This window comes from Bactrocera dorsalis, chromosome 3, assembly GCF_023373825.1.
Source record: "Bactrocera dorsalis isolate Fly_Bdor chromosome 3, ASM2337382v1, whole genome shotgun sequence".
Lineage (NCBI taxonomy): Eukaryota > Metazoa > Arthropoda > Insecta > Diptera > Tephritidae > Bactrocera > Bactrocera dorsalis.
In genome coordinates this window covers 77104168-77129276 of record NC_064305.1, presented here as the reverse complement: position 1 = coordinate 77129276, position 25109 = coordinate 77104168, and the positions used below count along the sequence as shown (strand labels likewise).

Below are 25109 nucleotides of genomic sequence, written 5' to 3'. Positions count from 1 at the left end.
ATTGAAAATTATTCAGTGAAAACTCTACGTGTGTTTCACACAAAGAGGTCAATTGCAGATTGAGATTTGTTACGAAGCCGCTAAGAGGTCGCCTTAATATCGGTCGGTGTACTTTTTGCCATCAAAGTATGGCAACCCAAGGCAAAGCAAGGCAAGAAGTATTCCCAGGATGCGGTGACATACCTGAGGAATTACGGATCGCAGTCAATCAGCAAGCGATCGTCACGATGTCACAGCACTATGTTTGATTGACTTTATCTTGAAGCAACGTGTATGTGGTGCTGTTGAATGCTAGATGTACTTTGTTGAGTGACAAAATAGAGGTTTTCCGCACGCACACATTTTCCTTTGGATGATGGTCAAACCAGATCAAAATGATGAAAGCATTTCTCCGGAAATTCCTGATGTAGAGAAAGATCCAGTATTATATGAAGTGGTGGAAACCAATTTTCCGATTATATATAATGTCATCACCATATTTGTCACGATTGGCATCTCTGCAATTTATTAGAATACACATTCATTTTTATTTATACTACTGTATATATGTATTCATGCATTCATTTTACTTTCAATCAGTTCATTTTAACATGTAAGGGTTAGTCGCATTTGAATTTAATAAAGAACGGTCATCTGACTCTGTCTTGAAGGACAGACTTCAGAAGTGGAATGGACTTAAATAATTCAACGGTAGTGCAACTAAAAGAAGCGTTAAAAAAGTTAAACTTAAAGACCAGCGGGACAAAAGCCGAATTAATAAGCCGACTCCAAGACGTCAATCCAGATTTGCTAAAGCAGGTTATGGCGTCAGGTGAATCATGTGGCGCAGAGTTAGCGCAGAGAAGTGGTGAAAATGAGGAGGAGAATGGTGGGCCATCATTGAACAACGATCGGGTAAGGACGCAGTTGGAGGTGCAGGTTAGTGCGTTATGTGGCGCAGTGTAAATGCTAACTGCACAACTGCATACCCTACGTTCAACAGGGCCGGACATTCGGGAAACAGTGCACCCAGTTACCCGAGCACCGATAGCAACGTCGTCAGCATCATTTGCGTCGCAAGGAGAACGCAATTTAATTGCGCAGCCGTATGGATATGTACAGTCGCACGCATATATGCAACCGTCGTCATATATGCATAGTATGTAGGAGCGGTCACACGCTACAACACAGCCAAGTACGCAGCAACCACCTACGTCGTGGCATCCTAATCAATCGTTCATCATGCAACAACCGGTACCAGTAATTGCGACACAAGAAATTAATGCGTCAAATGCGCACTTTCTAACTACGCCACAAACAGAAACGCATACAGAACATAGAGAACGATCAGCGCCTTGGTTCGATGAAACAAGCACGAGAGCGGGAGAGAGAGCACAAGCAACAAGAAGCAGATCTTATACACCAAGTGAAATAGCAGCGATTCTGCCTGAGTTCAACCCCATTGACAACACGTACACGTCTATACAATTTATAGAGAGAGTTGAGCAATTGAGAGCAGCATATCATTGGGAAGACACTTTCGTCATATTCCCTGTTCTCAGTAGGCTGCGGGGAGTGGCTAAGCGATGGGCAGATGCATAACCAGTTTATCGTGAGTGGAGTGATTTTGTAGTTTCTTTTTTGGGAGATTTTCCGTGCGTTAGAAATTCTGCAGACACACATATAAGAATGATGAATACAAAAAGGAGTAAGGGTGAGAAAATTGATGAATTTTATTATAAAATGCTAGCAATAGGCCGACGAGATAATATTGACGATATGTCTATAATACGATATATTATTAATGGGTTAGTGGACGATAATTTGAGTAGGGTTTTAAGTGCAATGAAGTTTACAAAGTGTTCTGATTTATTACAATCGCTGTTGAGCATACCACCGAGCGGGGAGAATAAATTTAAGCCAAATGAATTTCACTACAAACAACAGCAAACGCCAGAAGTAGCAAGTAGGGTAAGCAAGAGTGTAAATGGCCCTATATGTTTTAATTGTCAGGAAAGAGGGCATATTGCAAGGAATTGTGTGAAGCCTCGGAAAAAGAGAGAGGTTAAACAGAATGAGCGAGTGCATCGAATAAAAGATAGTGAAAGTGGGGAAAGTGCTAAAAGAGTAGAAGTTGAAGAAAACGATATGTCAGTGAATAAAATAGAAATAGAAAGAAATCAGTGCAAAGAGTTGTGCATGGACATTGAAATTTTTGGCAACGAAAATGTAAGGTGCAAGGCACTAATTGATTCGGGCAGTAGCAGATCACTGGTTAGGAAATCAATAGCAACAAAGTGTGGTTTGTGTATCACTGAGTGCGATGAAAGATTAATTGGTTTTGGAGGTAGTCAGATTACCTGCCACGGAAAAATGTTAGCGCATATTAGAATGAATAAAGCTACACGATCTATCGAATTATGGGTAATAGACGACTCAGTGATGACTTACGAAGCAATTGTTGGTATTGATGTCCTATCCAAAGGCACTGTAGTCATTGAAGAAGGCATGTGCACAATCATGCAAATTAAAAGAGATGTTTTAGATATAGGTGCTGAGTTGAGGGTAGGGATGGAACAAAAATTAGTTGAAATAGTGAATATATATGCGAATTGTTTCGGTGAGAAGTTACCTGAACTGGGTATATCAAAGCGATTCAGAATGAATATAAAATTAACGTCACCGAAACCAATTTATAAGAAAACCATACAATATTCCAATTCCTAAACAGCGTGTTGTTGAGGAAATCGTAGATGAGTTAATGCAGTTGGGCATTGTGCGTAGATCTGAATCCACATATGCATCACCAGTAGTTATGGTGCGTAAGAAAAATGGGGAGGATAGGTTATGCGTCGATTTCCGTGAATTAAATGCTGTAACTGAAAAACAACCGTGGTTGATGCCGACAGTTGATGGCGTTTTGGCGACACTGTCTGGTAAAAAGTTTTTCAACACGTTGGATTTAATGTCTGGCTACTACCAGATTGAGTTAGAGGAAGAAGCAAAACCGTTTACCGCCTTTGTAACGCACAATGGCCATTATGAATTCAATAGAATGCCATTTGGTTTGCGGAATGCTCCGTGTACATTCCAAAAAATGATGACTCAACTGATTGCACCGTTGAATAAAGCAGTTGTAAGTTATGTGGATGAGGTGATTATAGCTACTGATACGGAAGAAGAAAATTTATTTTACTTAGAAGAGTTTTTAAAAATCGTTCAGAAAGAAGGGTTAACGCTAAGATTATCAAAGTGTTCATTCATGAAAAGTGAGGTTACTTTTCTAGGGCATCAGGTAGATAAAAATGGTATTAGACCGGGTATTGTAAAGACATCGGCGATTGAACATTTTCCAACGCCGCGAAATCAGGTAGATGTTAGAAGGTTTTTAGGGTTGACAGGGCTTTTTCGGAAGTTTGTTCCCGAATATGCATTGATCGCTAAGCCTCTCACCCAGCTTACGAAGAAGGATGCAAGTTTCGTTTGGGACTCGACATGTGAAGAGTCATTCCAGCGTTTAATCGGGTTGGTAAGTAAAGCCCCAATTTTGACAATCTACGACATCACGAAGGACCATGAGCTCCATACAGACGCATCAAGTATGGGTATAGCCGCTATTCTTATGCAACGAGATGAGAGTGGATTGAAACCAATTGCATATTATAGTAGGGCATGTACGCAACAGGAAAATAATTGACATGCATATGAGCTGGAAGTGCTTGCTGTGGTTGAGGCATGTGAACGCTTCAGAATGTTCTTGCTCGGTAAACGTTTTACCATCGTAACAGATTGTCAGGCGATGACGACTGCAAAGATGTCAAAACCTATGATTCCAAAAGTAGCGCGTTGGCTACTACGATTGTTGGTATACGACTATGACATAATACATCGTGCCGGGTCAACGATGAGTCACGTTGATGCTCTAAGTCGTGCACCAATAAGAGGGGACGAACAGATAGAAGACGTATCTAGTAAAATTTTGACGCTGACAGTTGACGATTGGATTTGCACCATGCAGAGGCAAGATTGCAAGCTTAATGAAATAATACGCATAATCGAGGGTAAAGACGATGATAATCAACGCAGTGACATAAAGAAAAGTTTCTGTTTGAAGAATCACCGGTTGTTTCGCTTAATTAAGAATGGGAGTAATTTGTTAGTTGTTCCAAAAGGCATGCGATGGCGGATACTTAAATTCTGCCATGACGATGTGGGTCATCCCGGTGTCGACGGTACTTTGAAAAGGATCATGCAACATTTTTGGTTTCCGCGCATGAGGAACTTTACAAAGGGCTTTATCAAGTCGTGTATTGAATGCTGTTACAGTCGCGAACCGATTCGTAAGGAATGCGAACTCTATGGCATGGAGGTCCCAAAATTACCGTTTCACACTTTACACTTGGATCATCTTGGGCCTTTTGTGAAAAGTCGACGTGGATATGAGTACGTTCTGGTCATCGTAGACGCACTCACCAGGTATTCGGTAGTTATCCCAACTAGATCTACGAAAACCAAACCGGTCGTGGATGCATTGAATGATTTGCCTCTATTCTTCGGCTTACCGCAACGAATTGTAACAGATAGAGGTACCGCATTTACGTCCGCAGCGTTTGGTAACTATTGCGAGGCAAACAAGATACAACATATTAAGGTAGCTGTGCGTACACCACGTTCGAATGGTTTGGCAGAAAGGGTTAATCAAGCAGTATTGGCATTTTTGAGAGCATCGACCAGTGAGGCGAAAGATTGGGATACACATGTTCGTATGCTACAATGGTCCTTAAATACTAAGGTGAACGCGACAACAAAGTTTGCGCCGATTGATTTGGTATATGATTTTCCCCTACGCGATTTAAGTGGTAACTTGATGCTAGCAGCCATCCAGAATGAAGAAGAACATCTCCAAATGAATGGTCGACGAAGTGAAGCTATACGAAACATCCAATTGGCACGAGTAAAGTGGAAGGCCAAGTTTGATGCACGTCACACCAAACCAGTACGATACGAAGAGGGAGCGCTTGTGCTGGTCGAAGCTCCTCCTCCAAACACGGGCGAGTCGAAGAAGTTACACCCGAAATACAAAGATCCCTACGTGGTTAAGAAAGTATTGAGGTTCGATCGTTACGTCGTTGAAGATATCGAAGGTATGCAGCGAACACAACGTCACTACAGTCAAATTGCAACATCCGACAAGATGAAACCGTGGTGTGCCTTGTTTCCAGAGATAGACGATGATGGTGATCCTGAAGATGCTATTAATGACGAATAACTCGGGACGAGTTAATGTCAGGAGAGGCCGTGCTGGTCATCACCATATTTGTCACGGTTGGCATCTCTGCAATTTATTAGAATACACATTAATTTTTATTTATACTACTGTATATATGTATTCATGCATTCATTTTACTTTCAATCAGTTCATTTTAACATGTAAGCGTTAGTCGCATTTTGAATTTAATAAAGAACGGTCATCTGACTCTGTCTTGAAGGACAATAATTTATTTATATTTGTGGCTCTGCTACATCCAACATATTAAGCTGACCTGCTAATTCCACCCTCCTAATGAACCGCATCTTCCACCTTGGCTTTTATGTATCGTGATGGCTTCAGCTGAAATGACAGTGAACTGTCTACGTTCTATGGTTATTTCCTCATTTTACTTGTATTGGAATGATCGGACCAAGCTCATGATTGGTGTCCAACCGACTATGAGGCTGCTTGGAACGTGCAAAGGTTCCAATTCTTGATTCTGCGAATTTCATCCATAGTCGCACCACTGTGCTTTCAGGTCAATACGATTCGGTATCCACCTGCATTAGTTCCCCTCTAACACCATTTACTAATCCATCCCTCGTGCTTATGTTGACTGTTACCATTTCTTTAATTTACGTTCTAAGCTGCAATATATGAGGCATTCCCTGTGTTTCTGATGGCTTGAACCCCTTCACAGCTTCTAATATGTTTACCCTGGTACGTTCTGTTAAGGAACTTGACTTAATGGTATCCTTCGCAGTCGAAATGAACTCGACGGTCATCGTGTTTGCCAGTTTTGTTGTTTTGAAATGATTTGTTCCAGCATTTGAATAAAAGGGATGTATCCGTTGGGTATCTCGTTAGAGGCCTTTTCCTTGTTTTGATTAATTGATCTTCACGCTGACGCATTACTTCCGTGAGCTCGAAGTATCGAAATTGATCCCAAAGCGGGGTTCCTGTAATTGCATTGTAATGATCATTGCCATTCGGCGCAAATATCCATCGATCTCCTACTGGTGGCAACTGTTTTAAGTCACCAATCACGATAATTGGAATGCCTCTAAAGTAAGCACTGCTCCTAACAATTTGATTTAGCCTACTATGATGGATGAATAGTGTTCAATGTGTCAATATTGAGGGGCCGAAGATCGACGGAGGACTGCTTGACGGGGAGTGCAAAAACGGAAGGAAGTGTTAAACCTTCAATTCCAAATGCTGGTTTGCCAGTGGTTGCGCAGAGTAGCACCTTGGCTATTTCGGGGTTAGTTTCTGGTAAATTTTAGCCTGATATATAGTCCCTATAAGCCGGGTTTTGCTCAGTCTAGCACCACCTCCGACATGTTCGTAGAAGATTTTCTTCTCACCGACATTGTGCATTACATGAGCAAAATATTCCCTCTGGTTGTTGTTAAGAGATTATACCATTGCCAGTAAACCTGCTTCTAATATTAGAGGTGGTAGTTTAATTAACCGAACCGCCTCTTTCACACTATCGTTGTCCTCGTGAAAAACATTAACATCTCCTACTTGGTCTGGAACAGTTAGAGCTCTGAATCCAAAAGTTGAGAAGCAGCTCTCTCATCAGCTACTTCTTCCGCTGAAACATACAGGTTTTCCAGAATCTGTTCAAGCTCGTTGGATAAAAATTTGTCATATTTGAGATTATTCTGCTGAATTTGATTTTTATGTGCGTTGCAAACACTCTCGAAATCATTACTTAAGAGCTCGGCCTCCTCATTTTTCCATGGTTTCACCCATCATGGCAGTTTCTCTGAAGAAATCAGCTCTTGAATTTTCAACGCTAAAACGTTTCCAGTGCAGGATACCTGCTTGCTTCCTTTTCCTTAAAAATCCTGATCCATCTTTTAGTGCCGTAGAATTCTCCTGTAAAGCATTCAATTCACGTCTCGGCTTTAGCATCCTTACTCGATTGTTTGGATGTGATGTATTTATAAATATCTCCCCATTACTCGCTTCCGATAAATGCAGTCCCAGAATATTATGAGCTGCTTCTTGAGACGATATTTCCGACCCGTTTACAAATTTGTTTCCGATGTGAGTTTTCTTTTAATGGAGAAATTTCAAGCATTTATTTCCTCCATGGCTTGTTTCAGTAGTGTTGATACCTCTCTATTGGATTTATTTATATTGTATAATCATATAATATGATATTATAATATATCATACAATATAAGTTTTTTGTTACGCTTTCACAGAAAAACTACTTAATCGATCATCATGATGCTTTGAACATACTATATACTCTTGAGAGTATTATAAGTAACATAATACTTTACTTTATATTAAAAAGAAATTTTACGAAAGATAAAAAAATTGTTTGTCAAAAAATTGTCACATATTTATTTATTTTTTATTTTTACGTAAAATAGACTCCGGCAGTGGTGGACTCTTCTTTCTCGACGCACAGGGAGGAACTGGAAAAACGTTTTTGCTTAACTTATTATTTATGTCCATCAGAAATGACCAAAAAATATCAGTTGCTGTGGCTTCGTTAGATATTGCCGCGACGCTATTAAACGGCGGTCGTACGGCACATTCCTTTTTATACTCTCGCAACAAAGTTGCTAAGGAGAGTATTATAGTTTTGTTCACATAACGGTTGTTTGTAAGTCCTAAAACTAAAAGAGTCAGATATAGGGTTATATATACCAAAGTGATCAGGGTGACGAGTGGAGTTGAAATCCGGATGTCTGTCTGTCCGTCCGTCCGTCCGTCCGTCCGTCCGTCCGTCCGTCCGTCCGTCCGTCCGTCCGTCCGTCTGTCCGTCCGTCCGTGCAAGCTGTAACTTGAGTAAAAATTGAGATATCATGATGAAACTTGGTACACGTATTTCTTGGCTCCATAAGAAGGTTAAGTTCGAAGATGGGCGAAATCGGCCCACTGCCACGCCCACAAAATGGCGGAAACCGAAAACCTATAAAGTGTCATAACTAAGCCATAAATAAAGATATTAAAGTGAAATTTGGCACAAAGGATCGCATTAGGGAGGGGCATATTTGGACGTAACTTTTTTGTAAAAGTGGGCGTGGCCTCGCCCCTACTAAGTTTTTTGTACATATCTCGGAAACTACTATAGCTATGTCCACCAAACTCTACAGAATCATTTCCTTCAGGCATCTCCATATACAATTCAAAAATGGAAGAAATCGGATAATAACCACGCCCCCCTCCCATACAAAGGTTATGTTGAAAATCACTAAAAGTGCGTTAACCGACTAACAAAAAACGTCAGAAACACAAAATTTTTCGGAAGAAATGGCAGAAGGAAGCTGCACCCAGGCTTTTTTTAAAAATGAAAAATTTGAAAAAAAAATGAAAATGGGCGTGGCGTCGCCCACTTTTGGACCAAAAACCATATCTCAGGAACTACTCTGCCGATTTCAATGAAATTCGGTATACAATATTTCCTTAACACCCTGATGATATGTACGAAATATGGGTCACAACCACGCCTTCTTCCAATATAACGCTATTTTGAATTCCATCTGATGCCTTCTCTTTATAATATACACATTAGGAACAAATGATGATAGCGGAATAAAACTTTACACAAATACGGTGTTTTCACCGAAAATATCAGTAAATCCCTCAGAATTTAATTCTAATTAATTTTACCGCAAAATAAAAAAAAATATGTAAATAACGGATAATGAAATCTCGATTATCACTTTATCATGCGAGAGTATAAAATGTTCGGTGACACCCGAACCTAGCCCTTCCTTACTTGTTTTAATTGCAATTGAATTTGGCACAGAAAGATTCGCTCATCTGCAATTATAGTAAAAATAGTTTACGAGGTAGGATGCTGCGAGAATGCAAGCTTTTAGTGTGGGATAAAAGTACCATGTCTATAGAAGCTTTAAACCGGACTCTCCAGGACTTGCGAGATAGTACAGATATAATGGGAGGGATGGTAGTTTTATTGGCTGGTGATTTCCGTCAAACCCTCCCAGTGATTCAGAGGGGGACATCAGTAGATGAAATTTAAGCGTGCATTAAATCATCAAGCTCATGGTCGACAGTTGAAAAACTCCGCCTGAAAACGAATATGAGAGTGCATCTTCATAACGACGTGGATTCAGGACTTTACGCAGAAATGTTGTTGAAAATTGGTTATTGTTGTTTAGATGTTGACGCTGAAGGCTACATATTACTGTCAAGAGAATTTTGTAATTTAGTTGAAAGTGATGTGGATCTCATTGCTAATGTTTTTCCGGAATTGCAACAAAAAATTCGGCCTACGTGTGGACATTTTTATAACCTTGCAATCGGTTGCTGCAGAATATAATAGTTTGGTTCCCCTAACATTTGTACGTATCTCCTTAAACTAAGCGTGGTAGCTATAGCGGTTATATAGTATATAAATATATGACGACAAAATTTGAAACTTCATATGAGGGTTCCTTATTACAAACCTATAAGATCCTAGATGAACGTAATCGGAGCACTGCCGCGCCAACAAAACCGAAAACCTGTAGAGTCTCATAACAAAAGCATTAAATTAAGATATAAACCTTCAATTTCAGAGGATCGCAGATCATCTTACGGGAAACAGATTTTGTGGAAGTGGCCCCGCTCTCAGTGTGAAAATAGATGATTTCGGAGGATAACCTCACTGACTCCCATATAACGGTACTATTGTAAACTACTAAAAGCGCAATACATCAGTTACGAAGTACACCAGAAACATTAAGAAGGCTTCATGGGAGCCGGTGTGAAAATTGGACGATATGAGTGGCCCTGCCCACTTTTGGGTGAAATCCCATATCACAGGATTCGACCAACCGATTTCGGCAAAATCGGAGAACAACCACGCCTACTTTTGAATAGCATATTTTTAAATTTCATTTGACTCTTTCACTTTCCAACACAACAATCAAGAAGCAATTATCTATCGTTCAATTGTTCAAAAAAGGGATGTGTTAGCTAAATAAATGATTCATTCGGGCCAATACTTTCCTTATCCCTCAAATAATAACCCGTCCACGCTTTACCGTGGCTGATACATAGATAGTACTACTAATACCACCTATATGATATCTATTAGTTAGATTATAACTAATAGTTAAGGAGATATAGCATTTGGGTGAAGCAATTTGTGTTAGTTTACAAAAAAATTAATCAAAAAGTATCGTGTGTTAACAGAGCATATGTTTTTTTGAGAAAAATACTGTTGAGTTTGGGCTGTGCACCAGTGAAATCAACTGAGTCCAATCGACGGTCAGCCTAGTGGACTGCATATAATAAAGGAAAACAATGTTTAGTTCTCGAAGGTAACTTTATTACTTAATTCAGTTTCCAATCCTTACAGCTAGGAAGTTAACGCTTGTAATGTATACGAGCTTCAAACTAATGAGTGTAATTTTTTATTGTTGTTGTTATTATTATTTAAGGAAAGAGAGTATATAGTTTAAGAAAGATCAATTAGCAAGTACGGAAATTATGAAATGAGAAAAAGAGATATGAGAGGATAAGTAAGACAGGTAAAGAAAGAATGAAGAGAGAAGTGTATGTTGTTGGTAGTGGGAGTATTGGTATATGACTATATCATAAAACGGTTCTCAATCTTGGAAAGAAAAACATCCGGCCGCAAGTCATGGCATCAGTCTTTTGGGATGCACGTGGTATATTATTCATCGAATGATTACTGAGCCTTTTTTAATTCATTGCACTGCGTATTTGGTTGCAGTTCTATTCTACCGTTCCAATATTTAGCAATATTATTATTTTTTGGGAAGGAAACAGTTTAAAATTGTATAAATTGTTATATTTCACTGCACTGTGCAATGCTTAAAAAAAATTTCAAAACTATAATACATCTTTTTATCAACACTCCAGTTATATCGTTATATTTTTATGCTGGATAGCTCGTTCGGTTTGCTATGAATGCATTGGCGTTCTTGGTTCATAACATAGCAAAGTATTCGCAATTCCTTGACGACAAAAATGTCAATGCCATTTTTTGTTGAGATATTTAAAAAATCTGACGGTTTTGTCCTAAAAAAACTGCCCTGTTCAGGAGCACAATCAATTTAATCCATATATATACTAAGCATGCATGGATACGAAAATTTTTGCTTATTTATTTCTATTTGGGAACTAAAATTTTCAAACATTTTTTGCATTAATTTTGAATTTTGATTTTCAATATAATTTTTATATTTATGAATTGTTTTGTAAAGACATAAAAAAGTATCATATGTCCTTACCCTGGTTCTAAGCCACCCCCACACCAAATTGGTTTAGCCGTTCTTGAATTATAAAATGGCGGCATATTCGGCAAATATGTCTTCTTCTTAATTGGCGTAGACACCGCTTATGCGATTATAGCCGAGTTCACAACAGCGCGCCAATCGTTTCTTCTCTTCGCTACGTGGCGCCAATTGGATATTCCAAGCGAGGCCAGGTCCTTCTCCACTTGGTCCTTCCAACGGAGTGGAGGTCTTCCTCTTCCTCTGCTTCCCGCGGCGGGTACTGCGTCGAATACTTTCAGAGCTGGAGTGTTTTCGTCCATCCGGACAACATGACCTAGCCAGCGTAGCCGCTGTCTTTTAATTCGCTGAACTATGTCAATGTCATCGTATATCTCGTACAGCTCATCGTTCCATCGAATGCGATATTCGCCGTGGCCAACGCGCAAAGGACCATAAATCTTTCGCAGAACTTTTCTCTCGAAAACTCGCAACGTCGACTCATCGGTTGTTGACATCGTCCAGGCCTCTGCACCATATAGCAGGACGGGTATTATGAGTGACTTATAGAGTTTGGTTTTTGTCTGTCGAGAGAGGACTTTGCTTCTCAATTGCCTACTTAGTCCGAAGTAGCACCTGTTGGCAAGAGTTATCCTGCGTTGGATTTCTAGGCTGACATTGTTGGTGGTGTTTACGCTGGTTCCAAGATAGACGAAATTATCTACAACTTCAAAGTTATGACTGTCAACAGTGACGTGAGTGCCAAGTCGCGAGTGCGACGACTGTTTGTTTGATGACAGGAGATATTTCGTCTTGCCCTCGTTCACTGCCAGACCCATTTCTTTTGCTTCCTTGTTCAGTCTGGAGAAAGCAGAACTAACGGCGCGGGTGTTGAGGCCGATGATATCAATATCATTGGCATACGCCAGCAGTTGTACACTCTTATAGAAAATTGTAGCTTCTCTGTTGAGTTCTGCAGCTCGAACTCTTTTCTCCAGAAGCAGGTTGAAAAAGTCGCAAGATAAGGAGCCGCCTTGTCTGAAACCTCGTTGGTATCGAACGGCTCGGAGAGGTCCTTCCCGATCCTGACGGAGCTTTTCGTGTTGCTCAACGTCAGTTTACACAGCCGTATTAGTTTTGCGGGGATACCAAATTCAGACATCGCGGCATAAAGGCAGCTCCTTTTCGTGCTGTCGAAAGCAGCTTTGAAATCGACGAATAGGTGGTGAGTGTCGATTCTCCTTTCACGGGTCTTTTCCAAGATTTGGCGCATGGTGAATATCTGGTCGGTTGTTGATTTACCAGGTCTGAAGCCACACTGATAAGGTCCAATCAGTTTGTTGACGGTGGGCTTTAATCTTTCACACAATACGCTCGACAGAACCTTATATGCGATGTTGAGGAGGCTTATCCCACGGTAGTTGGCGCAGATTGTGGGGTCTCCTTTTTTATGGATTGGGCATAGCACACTTAAATTCCAATCGCTGGGCATGCTTTCATCCGACCATATTTTACAAAGAAGCTGATGCATGCTCCTTATCAGTTCTTCGCCGCCGTGTTTGAATAGCTCGGCCGGCAATCCATCGGACCCTGCCGCTTTGTTGTTTTTCAGGCTATTCGAACTTTTTCATGATCGGGCAATGGAACGTCTGCTCCATCGTCATCGATTGAGGAATCGGGTTCGCCTTCTCCTGTTGTTGTGCTTTCACTGCCATTCAGCAGGCTGGAGAAGTGTTCCCTCCATAATTAAAGTATGCTCTGGGCATCGGTGGCTAGATCACCTTGGGGGGTTCTACAGGAGTATGCTCCGGTCTTGAAACCTTCTGTAAGCCGCCGCATCTTTTCGTACAATTTTCGAGCATTACCCCTGTCGGCCAGCTTATCAAGCTTTTCGTACTCACGCATTTCGGCCTCTTTCTTCTTCCGTCTGCAAATGCGTCTCGCTTCCCTCTTCAACTCTCGGTATCTATCCCATCCCGCACGTGTTGTGGTCGATCGTAACGTTGCGAGGTAGGCAGCCTGTTTTCTTTCCGCTGCGACACGGCACTCCTCGTCGTACCAGCTGTTCTTTTGCACTTTCCGAAAACCAATGGTTTCGGTTTGCAGCTGTACGTAAGGAGTATGAAATGCCGTCCCATAGTTCCATTATACCGAGTTGTTGACGAGTGCTCTCAGAGAGCAGGAGTGCAAGCCGAGTAGAAAATCGTTCGGCTGTCTGTTGTAATTGCAGCTTCTCGACGTCGAACCTTCCTTGTGTTTGTTGGCGTGCGTTTTTTGCTGCACAGAGGCGGGTGCGAATCTTAGCTGCAACAAGATAGTGGTCCGAGTCGATGTTAGGACCTCGGAGCGCACGCACATCTAAAACACTGGAGACGTGTCTTCCATCTATCACAATATGATCGATCTGGTTGGTAGTTTTTCGATCCGGAGACAGCCAGGTAGCTTGATGGATCTTCTTATGCTGGAATCTAGTACTACAGATAACCATATTTCGGGCCCCGGCGAAGTCGATCAGCCTCAACCCATTTGGGGATGTTTCCTCGTGGAGGCTGAATTTACCGACCGTAGTACCAAAGATACCTTCTTTGCCCACCCTGGCGTTGAAGTCGCCAAGCACGATTTTTACATCGTGACGGGGGCATCTCACATAAGTGCGCTCCAAGCACTCATAAAAGGCATCTTTGGTCACATCGTCCTTCTCTTCCGTCGGGGCGTGGGCGCAAATCAGCGATATGTTGAAGAACCTCGCTTTGATGCGGATTGTGGCTAGATGTTTATCCACTGTTGTGTATGCCAGTACTTGGCGACGGAGTCTCTCTCCCACCACGGATCCCACACCAAACCTGCGCTCCTTTATATGGCCACTGTAGTAAATGTCACAAGGACCTACTCGTTTCTGTCCTTGTCCCGTCCATCGCAATTCTTGGACGGCGGTGATGTCAGCCTTTGTTTTTACGAGGACATCAACCAGCTGGGCAGCGGCGCCTTCCCAATTAAGGGACCGGACATTCCAGGTGCATGCCCTCAAATCATAGTCCTTATTTCGTTTGCCCTGGTCGTCATCAAAAGGGGGGTCTCTCATCCGAGGCTGGTTATGACTATTCACTGGGGGTGTTTTTTTTTACGTGGCGGGTCCCAAACCCAGCGCACAACCCTATGCAGGGAATGTTTCGCCTTCTCACTTTAGCTCGCCTTCAAACGGATGTTCTTAGGCTACCCAGAGGATACTTGGTCAAAGACCGGAAGTCGTGAGCTGCTTGAGTCACATGTAAAAGAATCGTTTCTGGCCACTCCCAAGTGAATGGCAGTCAGAGAACTTTCCTCACTTGCGTGAACTTCTACACATGACTCCATCCTCCTCGGCAAATATGTGAGTTATCTTAATTAAAATAAGAGAGTTTCACTCATAGCAGTGTATCTTTCTGCCTAAATTGATAAATTTAAGCGAAAACTTGTCACACATCCGGCTGACTGCTCTATATGATTGGTTTTTAGCACACCAACTTCCTTATACTACATGTGTACATATATAATGTTCTAAAATCTTGCTGTATTGATCGCTCGAATGATAGGTTTTTACTACAATATTGCACTGCTCAAACCCGTATTTTATTTGTTTGCAAAATCGATCTGAGAAATCTTGATTAGTTCTCATAAAATTGAGTAGAAACTGTGTCGTGTTTAATATTTTTGTCTTTGTCCCTAGTCAGGAGGAAAATTACACATAAATCTAGAGCAAATATAAATCTTAAACAAATTTCAAATGTTAACGCAGAATAGACCTTTTCGGAGCACCGACCCAGTCCAATTAGGTGGGAGTTAAGATGCCCTTTGCTGTGACCTGATCAGCCTTGCAGTTCCTAGCGATTCCTTAGGTGACCAGGCCACCAAATTAGTATGATATCGAAGTATACTTACGCTATTACCAGTGCGGTTAGACACTGCGAGTATATGATTTACTTTGAGCGCACGAATAACGAAGGCAGTGTTGCCGTCCTGTGGTCGGATTGAATGACACTATATTTCGAATCAGTGTCTTTATCGCTACTTAACAGATTTAAAAAACTTGATATTTTTTTATTGGTGGAGCTGAACCTAATATATTCTTACATACTAATACTGTTTAGGAACAAAATCGAACATCAAACGCCACGCTAAATTTATAGTATGCGTTATCGTTCCATGAATTACTCCACTTTACGGACGCTGCTGCTATATATATTTCTGGACTAGGCAACACTAAGTGAACTAAAATCTTTGTATGGCTATGAAGCACCATCCTATAGCACTGTGAAAAATTGTTACAACGAATTCAATCGTGGCCGACGCTCGCTCAAAGACGAATTCCGTGAAGGTCGTCCAAAAACAGCCGTTGTGCCAGAAAACATCGATGCCGTACGTGAACTGATAATGCAAGACCGTCATGTAACATACCTTCAGATAGAGGCATGCCTATGCATTTCTTCCACCAGCATACATTCGATATTGCATGAACACCTGGCCGTAAAAAAGGTTTGTTCTCGTTGGATCCCGCACAATTTGACAATCGCTCAAAAAAAGGCTCGTGTGGATTGGTGTAAAGAAATGCTGAAAAAATAGGATCGCGGTGCTTCAAAAGACGTTTATAAGATCGTCACAGGTGACGAATCATGGATCTATGCGTATGAGCCCAAAACAAAACAGCAATCGCCCGTGTGGGTCTTCCAAGACGAGCCAAATCCAACGAAAGTTGGTCGTGGAAGAAGCACTTCGAAGCAAATAGTCGCCTATTTCTTCGGGAAAAACTTCTGGTCATGTGGCGACTGTTCCGCTTGAGCAACGTAGGACGGTCAATTTTGAGTGGTACACCACCATTTGATTGCCTGAAATCTTCGGAGAAATTCGAAAAACGAACAAGAGAAGACGAATCATTGTGCACCATGACAATGCGAGCTCTCACACATCGGCTCAAACCAGCGCCTCTTTGGCCGGCCAAAACGTCGAATTGGTAGGTCATCCGCCGTACAGCCCTGACTTGGCACCCAATGACTTCTTTTTATTCCCACCCATCAAGAAAATAATGCGTGGTCAACGATTTTCGTCGCCAGAAGATGCTGTTGAAGCATTCAAAAACCATGTTTTGGAGGTGTCTCAATCGGAGTGGAAAAAGTGCTTCGAAAATTGGTTTGAGCGCATGCAAAAAGCGTATAAATCTTGATGGAGAATATTTTGAAATCGAACATCAAAAGCCACGCTAAATTTATAGTATGCGATATTGTTCCACAAATTACCCCACTTTACATCGACTTGATATAACGATTTTCATTGCAGAATGAAATTGGAAATTCCTTTACTTTCATTCTTATTTTCCACAAATGCACCATGCAAGTATATTTAATTTAACTTTGATTGAATTTATTTCACATATGTATATTTCACTTAAGTTCATAACGTTTAGTTTAATATTCATATTTCGAAATACATTACATATATTAGATGATAATACACCAAGTTTTATTGTAATACGTTCGGTTTATTCGAATAAGGTATGTTTAATTGTTTTACAATAGTTTTTAATATAAGATTTCGGAAACTTCTGAAGTTACGTACTCGACTTCCATCTCCGGTTATACACGGTTATATAAATTACTGCACTAGATATAGAGTACATAACCATGAATCAACTCGTTGACCACTATTCTCTTCCTGATGTGTTGGACAGAAGAGTGGAGAGATATTTTCCAGCATCTAAAATTATTGATAATATAATTATACATATAGGTATAGAAGTAAGTTAAGTAGAAAACTTGCCTTCCTGTTCAACTCTAACCAATTTAACCATTCTCACCACGCAAACGATTCATTTCAACCTGCCCCATAACGTAAAATCTGCCGTTAACTTCAAGCATATCGGAGTTCGGTTTTCTACCTACTTTATGTGGCATGGCATAGCGTAGTTTGTCCCAGAATCTAGCATCTTGCCAATCCAAGTATGTGTTCATATCCAAATATGCCTTCAATTCCTTATCCAATAGCTCACTGTTGATAATTTCACCGTATTTAATCATAATTATGCGCGCACGACCTTCGTTCAACGAGCACTGATGCGCTGTGCGAAACTCCATGCGCGCCCATTCAGATTCGATGAAGTGCTGCGAGAGCACAATGATCGTGCGTCGCGACTGTTCGACCGATTCGATGATTTGTTCAGGTATATAAGCGCCAGCTAGCCAATTGCGTTCGTGCGTACATACACGAAATGGTGGTTCGCCCTGCTCGAGTTGTGGCACTAATATATGGTTGACAAAGTCAGCATCTTGGTGCGCGTAGGAGATGAATGCATCGAACATTTTATTCTCATCCAGCTCGTATTCCCGAATGCAGCAACGCAATATCTTGTGACCATATAACCAGATTTTAACTTGCAATTTATATTTAAAGAAGAATACAATAATAAGAAGGAAAATAATGATGATTAACGCTGCAGTTGTGATAGCTGCAATCATGTACTGATAACTTTTAACGCTGTTCTCAGTTTGGCACAATTCGCTCAGGCTTGCTGTTAGGAGAGTAACATTGGGTTTGTTATCACAGCGCAACTGCTCGACATCGGGTATGCGGTGACGATGTGCACGTACTGTGTAAAGGAGCTGCTGCGAAGCACAGTCGCAAATCCAAGGGTTTGCACTTAGATACAAAGACTGTAGTTTCGTGCTCTCATTGAGAAATACACGCAAAAAATCAGCACATAACGATTTTAAGCGATTATTTCGCAGATCCAAAACCGTCAAATTGGTTGGAAGTTCCAAGAGACTTATGTTGGTGATTTGATTGTTTGCGGCGTAGAGCTGTGAAACGTTGGCGTAGCCGAAGGTGGTGCTTAGCGGCAGAACAGTGAAACGATTATTGCTTATATCGAGTAACGAAGTCGTGAGCAATACTTGCTCGGGACGTGGCAGCTCGTCGATAACGTCGAGTTGTGCGCCTGTGCAATTGATGTGCAGCAAATCAGATTTTGTGGAACAAACGCAGTTTCTGGGACATTGCACCGGTTGCCAAGCACATAGATCGTGTCGTCGAAGCTGTGTGAATTTCGTTAGTAGATTGGTTGACTTCTGTTTACACTGCAGATCGCTAAAATACCTGCTATAATTATTATTGTAAATCCATGCTAGTTTACAATCGCATTCGATATGGTTGCCAGTCATTTTGATTTCGCCTTCACAGTCGTTAGTTGTACTGAGCATATTTGATAAAGCATAGACGTGTTTAATCAAATTCTGTTCTAAGTTAATTTTGAAAGGGCATGTTATGCCGATTTCAAAAATCCAATCCATATTAAACCCGATCAGAAGATTGCGACTTAAATTTATAGATTTCAACGTACGCTTGCTTTTGCGGTACTCGTTAGGTTGCAATGTGCTGACATAATTCAGACCTTTTGCTAAATCGAAGTTCATCGGCATATTGCTGTTATGTAAATTTGTAGCCAATGTATCTGGAGCATTGGCATAAGTCGCGTTGCCCCAAATCGTTCGCAGTTTATTATCGCTTAAGTCTAACTTATGTAAAAAATTCAACGGCTTGAGAATTGTTATAATATTTGTTGTATCGTGCAATTGATTGCCTCTGAGTTTCAAGTGCCATAACAAAGGGGTTTGCTCGAAAAGTTTAGGACTTAAATATGTTAACGAGTTGTAGCTAAGATCCAGTATTATCAGTTTATCCAGTTTAGCAAATTGATTTGGTATTAACTCCACAATTCCATTATGGCTCAAGTTCAGAAAATTCAAACGCGTAAGTGTTGCAAAGACATTTTCGTCTAAAATTTTCATATTATTCCCGGCTAAGTCAAGTTGCCTGAGCGTAACAAGGTTTTGAAAATGCTCCTGCGTCAAGTTTTGCAGCGTCATGTTCTGGTATAAATTTTTTACTCTAAACGTTTGCAATTCAGTATGTGCAGGAAATGCATCCTTGGGGACAGTTATAATGGCTGCTGATGAGTCTATAATTAATTCAATATTATTTGCTTCATAAAAGCCAAAAGCTGGTTTTGTAACAATGTCTCTATTATATAATACCGTTAATTTATGCTGCTCATTCGTATACATCAGAATTTCTCGTACTTGGGTATTCATATATTTTTCGGGCGTAAAATTTTCACAACCCCGCACTTCGATGTAAAGTGTTTTTAGAAGAGTTGACTGAAAGTTATGCTCGAGTAGAACATCAATATTTTCCATTTCTGTAATACAGGTCACTGATATTTCTTGCTTTCTTGGATTGAAATAAGTAGTAAAATAGCCAAATTTACTGAAAGCATAACAAAATTCATGACTATTACAACTACACGAAAATCCTTTACCCGTAGGGCAATCCTGTATTTGTTCGGAATCAACGGTATATATTTTATGCTTCACATTGGAAGTCAGTGCAATTAGAAATTTGTTGCTTAAAATCAGTAAAATTGCTATATAGGCGTATGTTATGCACATATTTGATAATTTTGTTTAATTTAAACTATTATTTTCCTTCTGATATTGTTTTTATATTATCGCCTCATTACCTAAGTTTTGCAGACTAACTCACTTGCACTTACTGAAATACTAAATTCTAAATCGCAAACTAAAGCAGAATAAACCATTAAATCATAATTTAATTTCTTATCAAAAATATTTTTAAAACCGCAAATATTGAAATAATAAACCTATAGTGATGGTAAAATTACGCCAACGAAAAAATACGGCGTATATTTTTGAACAATCGATAATAGTATATAGATACTGAAAAAAGTTGAGCTAAATATTATATCTCGTTAGAATATGTCACAACATTTTGCACAGAGTAAAAAAGCTAACGGTTTTTTGTATCATTAAAACTAATCGAGAATAGAACATTGTTATATATAAAGTCGGATAGAAGGAAATCCGTTATTTTTGAGTTGAATTTAAAGTTTTATCCACCTAGTTAAAATTATATGATATGATTTTTGGTTTCCGTTTCGTCCACAATTTAATAGCAATTTGAAAGTAATTTGATAATGCCACTTTCATAAAAATATACAAGTCTGGAACCTTCCATTGTACTGAGAAAAAAACAAAAGTGTTAGCAAAATTTGGGTGCCATAAGAACACACTATAAGTTTGGTGAATAAGAATCTTCTAACCAAGCTCTTAGTGAGTCACTTTCATTGTGTGTGGGCTGGCGTTGTCGCGACGGAGCACAATCCCTCTCGTTTTCTCCAAAGCTGGCCGCATCTGGGCGATTACTTTCTTCAGACGATTCAATTGTTGACATTAGATGTCACAGTTAAGAGTTTGGCATTGTTACCGTTCAGGCAAGTGCTACTAACGACCGCAATTCTCGAGAATTGGAACTGTCTCAAACCACAGCCACATTTTCAAAAAAGATGAAGAAAATCTTTAAATTATTCATGAACAACTATTGCATTCATCTAAATTGACAGTTTGGTGTGGTTTTCGATCTCTGGTGCAATCATCGGTCCGTACTTCTTTCGAAGTGAAACCGGTGACGCCGTTGTTGTGAATGTAGAGCGGTATAGATTGATGGTAACCAACTTATTATGGCCGGAATTTGTAAAAGTTGATATTGACAATCTCTGGTTCTAAAGAGAAGGGGCTATGTGCCATACTCTATGCGTAATAACCGAATTATTGCGAGAAAAGTTTGGAGATTTGATAATTTATATAAATTGTGGCGTTAAATGGTCTCCAACAAGCTGTAGTTTAACACTATTAGGCTATATATTGTGGTGTTATTTAAAGTAATTGGTATTTAGTAAAAAGCTTTTGAAGTCAATATTCAACGTGCTATTCATGGCATGTCACATGATTTAGTGGGAAAAGTATTCGAAAATTGGCTTCATCGAATTCGTTTTTGCAAAAAATGTCGTGAAAACCATTTTAATGATTTGTATTCAGAAGTTAATTGTATTTAATTGTATGAAATAAAAAACCATTTGAATTTCTTTAACACAATTATGCTGATCATTCAGCATTCAGCGATAAACTGGCTGCTTTGTGACCTTAATAACTATGCATTCTTAGGAACTTAAATCTCGAACAACCAGTATTCAGTCTTTTAGGATTTTGTTGCCATTCGGCAGAAGATTCGCTCATGGGAATTCCGTATGTGAGATTTTTTTCTTGACGTCAACTCGAATGTTACCCAAACTTCGAGCTTAGCTTTGTATCCTGCCTAATTTAAATGGTTTCAATGACTTTTTTGTGAAAGATGCAACTGAACTTTTAATTCTCTTGCAACTGGCAATAATTAAAGCCGGGGAAATACTTTAAAATGTAAAATGACAACCAGAAGATCGGAAACCAAACAATTTTATTTGTGCATTAACTATAAAAGTGACATTTACATAAGGTTTGTTAGAAAACGAAAATCATTATATGTATATATGGAGGCTAGGTCACGTTTTCACTCAAATTTATCTATTTAAGGCATACATATACAATTATGAGTAAAATACGCTCTCTAATTTTGATTGGCATAACTAATATATTAGCCGATATATGCGGTATAAAGACCCTCGATAGTTCCCAAAATATTTATATTAGCTATATGGGGGCTAAGGGAACTATTGGTCTGATAACTCCCATCTGCGAACTCGTAATTTTTGTGTACTAAGAAACCCGCTTCTCCTTTAATGGCGTAGACATCCTTTACGCGGTTATAGCCGAGTTAACAACACCAGTTCGAGATACCAAGTGGAGCCGGGTCTCTCCCCCGGATTGGAGGTCTTCCACTTCCTCTGCTTGCCCCGGCGGGTACTGCGTCGAAAACTTTCATAGCGAGAGTTTTTCCATGCATACGGATGACATGAGTTGGTCAGCGTAGTCGCTGTCTCTTAATTCGCTGAAATATAACAATGTCGTCGTATAACGCGTACTATATAACGTTACATCGAATGCGATATTTCGGTTGCCATTCCGCAAAGGACCATCAATCTTCCACAGACACTTTCTCTCGAAAACTCGTAACGTCAACTCATCAGATGTCGTCAGCGTCCATGCCTCTGCATCATATACCAGGACGGAAATAATGAGTATTTTATAGAATTAGAGAGAGAACTTTACTTACTTCGCAATTGGAGTACTCCTAAGTAGCACCTGTTGCCAAGAGTTATTCTGGGATGGATTTTAAAGCGGAAATTGTTGTTGCTGTTAATGCTGGTTCAAGATATACGCAATGATCTACGAATTCAAAGTTATTACTGTCAACAGTCACGTGGGTGCAAATTCGCGAGTGCGACGACTGTTTGTTTGATGAAAGGAGATATTTCATCTTGTCCTCGTTCACTACCAGACCCATTTGCCATTTATGCAGTCTGGAGAAAGCAGAACTAACGGCGCGGTTGTTGAGGTCAATGATACGAGTATTAATATCACCAGCAGCTAAACACTCTTAGAGAAGATTGTACCGGCTCGCTTAGGTCACTTCCGAGGCGTTTTTTACGTGGGGGACCCAAACCCAGCGCACAACCCTGAGTAGGGATGGTTCGCCTTTACTTTTTTTTGGCTACCCTGAGCATACTTGGACCGGATGTCGTGAGCTGCTTGAGCCATATGTGAAAGAGTCGTTTCTAGCCGCTGCCAAGTGAATGGCTATCTGAGTACTTTCCTCACTTGAGTGAAATTCTACACATGTCTCCATCCTCCAAATTCTCAGAGTATAGGGCGAAAAAACAATATTATTTTTTTAACCTATCCTAATATACTCGAATGCATATACACAGGCATGTGGGTGCAGTACCGATTCACATGACTTCTCGACACAGGTGTCGCTTATTATTGTAATATATAGACAGCGGCTTTAAGAGCGAAAATGTAAGGTGGATTTGAAAGTATCAGCAATTTTCCATACAGTTACGTAGATGTTTTCTTTCTATGTTTATGTATGAGTAGCTTTTTACACTTGAGTGTCTACTAGCAGCTAATAAAAATGCTGAATAATTCACGAAGCAAATTTTTGCATAAGAACTTTTTGTTTTCGGCGCTGTGTGCGTTATAACCCTTTGAGTGCGAGCAATGCTCAGATTGCCAGTGGAATTAACGAAAAGTGGAAGCAACCAAAAGTGGGAATAAGCGACATAATGGTGTATTTGCCACCATTCAATGCAGATGCAACTTATGTATGTATATGTATGTATGATTGGATGTGTACTTATAAACTAGTCAATAGACTTGTTACTAAAACCCATATGGTTCATAAGAATATTTCTCTTAGTGCAACATTTGTAAGCCATAAAAACAAAATGCGAAAACAAAGATAAAAGTGTGGAAAATGCAGCAGGATCTGCAAAATTCTACGTTCAGCATATGGTTACAATTTGTTGCTATTACTTCAAATATTTTCAACGATATTGCAATAATGCCATTTCTAATTCTCTACATAATTTTGCACATTTTCAGGAAAAAATGTAGCGCTTTTAAGCTGCCAACGACTTTTAACGCTGCAAAGTGGCTCTGCTGGCAGATTGGTTGTTTCTATTGACGCTTAGTTTCGGTACAAGAGTGAGCGGTACGGTAGCTGCATATATGTCAAGGTACATATGTATTTACATATGTAAAGAATTGAATTTTAGCTATTTTATTACGGTTCATTGTGACTAAACTTAATTGGCCATGACATGCATGTTATTCTTAAAAAATTGTTTACTATATTAATAACATTTAATCTCTACTATGGTAACAAAAACGGCATAATCAGGGCAGTGCTGTTAGAGGAATGAACAATTCTGCAGGTCCCAGTTATGTCTGCTTCTCCACTCAAAGCTCGAGATAGTTGTGGAAGGATGTCTCCATGACCATTACCCTCTTGTGTCCTCTAACTCTTTTCATATTACTTAATTTTGCCATAAAGTTCTTATCAATCTAGGATTCTTGACCATCAACATGGTTTTCATATGACTTTGGCTGCATTAGTCCTAAATGGACGAGTCCTCTTCTAGCTCCCGCATGGCATTCCAATAATATGTGGACCGCCATCTCGGACTTTGACTCACAGAAGCGACTCGTTTCTTTAGAGCTCATTACTTACGTGTGCAGATGTACACGCGGTCTGCAATGTTCTGTAAGAAATTCTGTTAGTATTCTTAGTTTATTTATGTTAAATAAGATGATATGTTTAAGTCCTTTGGTGATTTAGCCGTCTACAATATTATATATTTTAAGAGGCTTATCCCGTCACTACTATGGCACTATGTACCTATGTTATATTTCCTTTTCCTACTGGCTTAGTTGTTATTTATTTTATGAGAGAATATTGAGAAGAAGGGGTGTGGTCTCGTTGGCGGGGCCGAGGGCTTTTTTTTTTGCAAGTTTGTCTGCTATTCCGTTTCCTTCAACACCTGCACATCTAGAACCCACAGTAGCCGAACGTTGTTCCATTCGCCGGCCGCATTTATTTTCTTGACACTATACCATCTGCGATTTGTTTGTGCATAATGGCATTGCCTTCAGTGCTATTTGGTGGTCGCTGCAGATTACTATATGATGGTTAATTGGTGTAAGACATAGTATAATTTCTGCACACAATGGTAATGGCGAATACTTCAGCTTGGAAGATGCTGGGGTATTTGCCCCGCTTCTATTCTTTCTGTTGTTTTTTTATCCATCTCTGTACCATACCTGTGAGTGGGGTTTTATTTCTGC

At 40.0% G+C, this 25109-nt stretch overlaps 2 protein-coding genes across 2 annotated transcripts in view; one reads left to right on the top strand and one right to left on the bottom strand.

The window, feature by feature from the left end:
• Positions 1-25109, top strand: part of LOC105229162 (ATPase inhibitor, mitochondrial) — a 576424-nt gene that overhangs the window by 274437 nt on the left and 276878 nt on the right. The window lies entirely within an intron of this gene.
• Positions 17259-19333, bottom strand: LOC125777649 (protein toll-like). Its single transcript, XM_049452745.1, has one exon. It carries the CDS (start codon positions 19257-19259, stop codon positions 17259-17261), a length of 2001 nt encoding a protein of 666 aa, XP_049308702.1. The 5' UTR covers positions 19260-19333.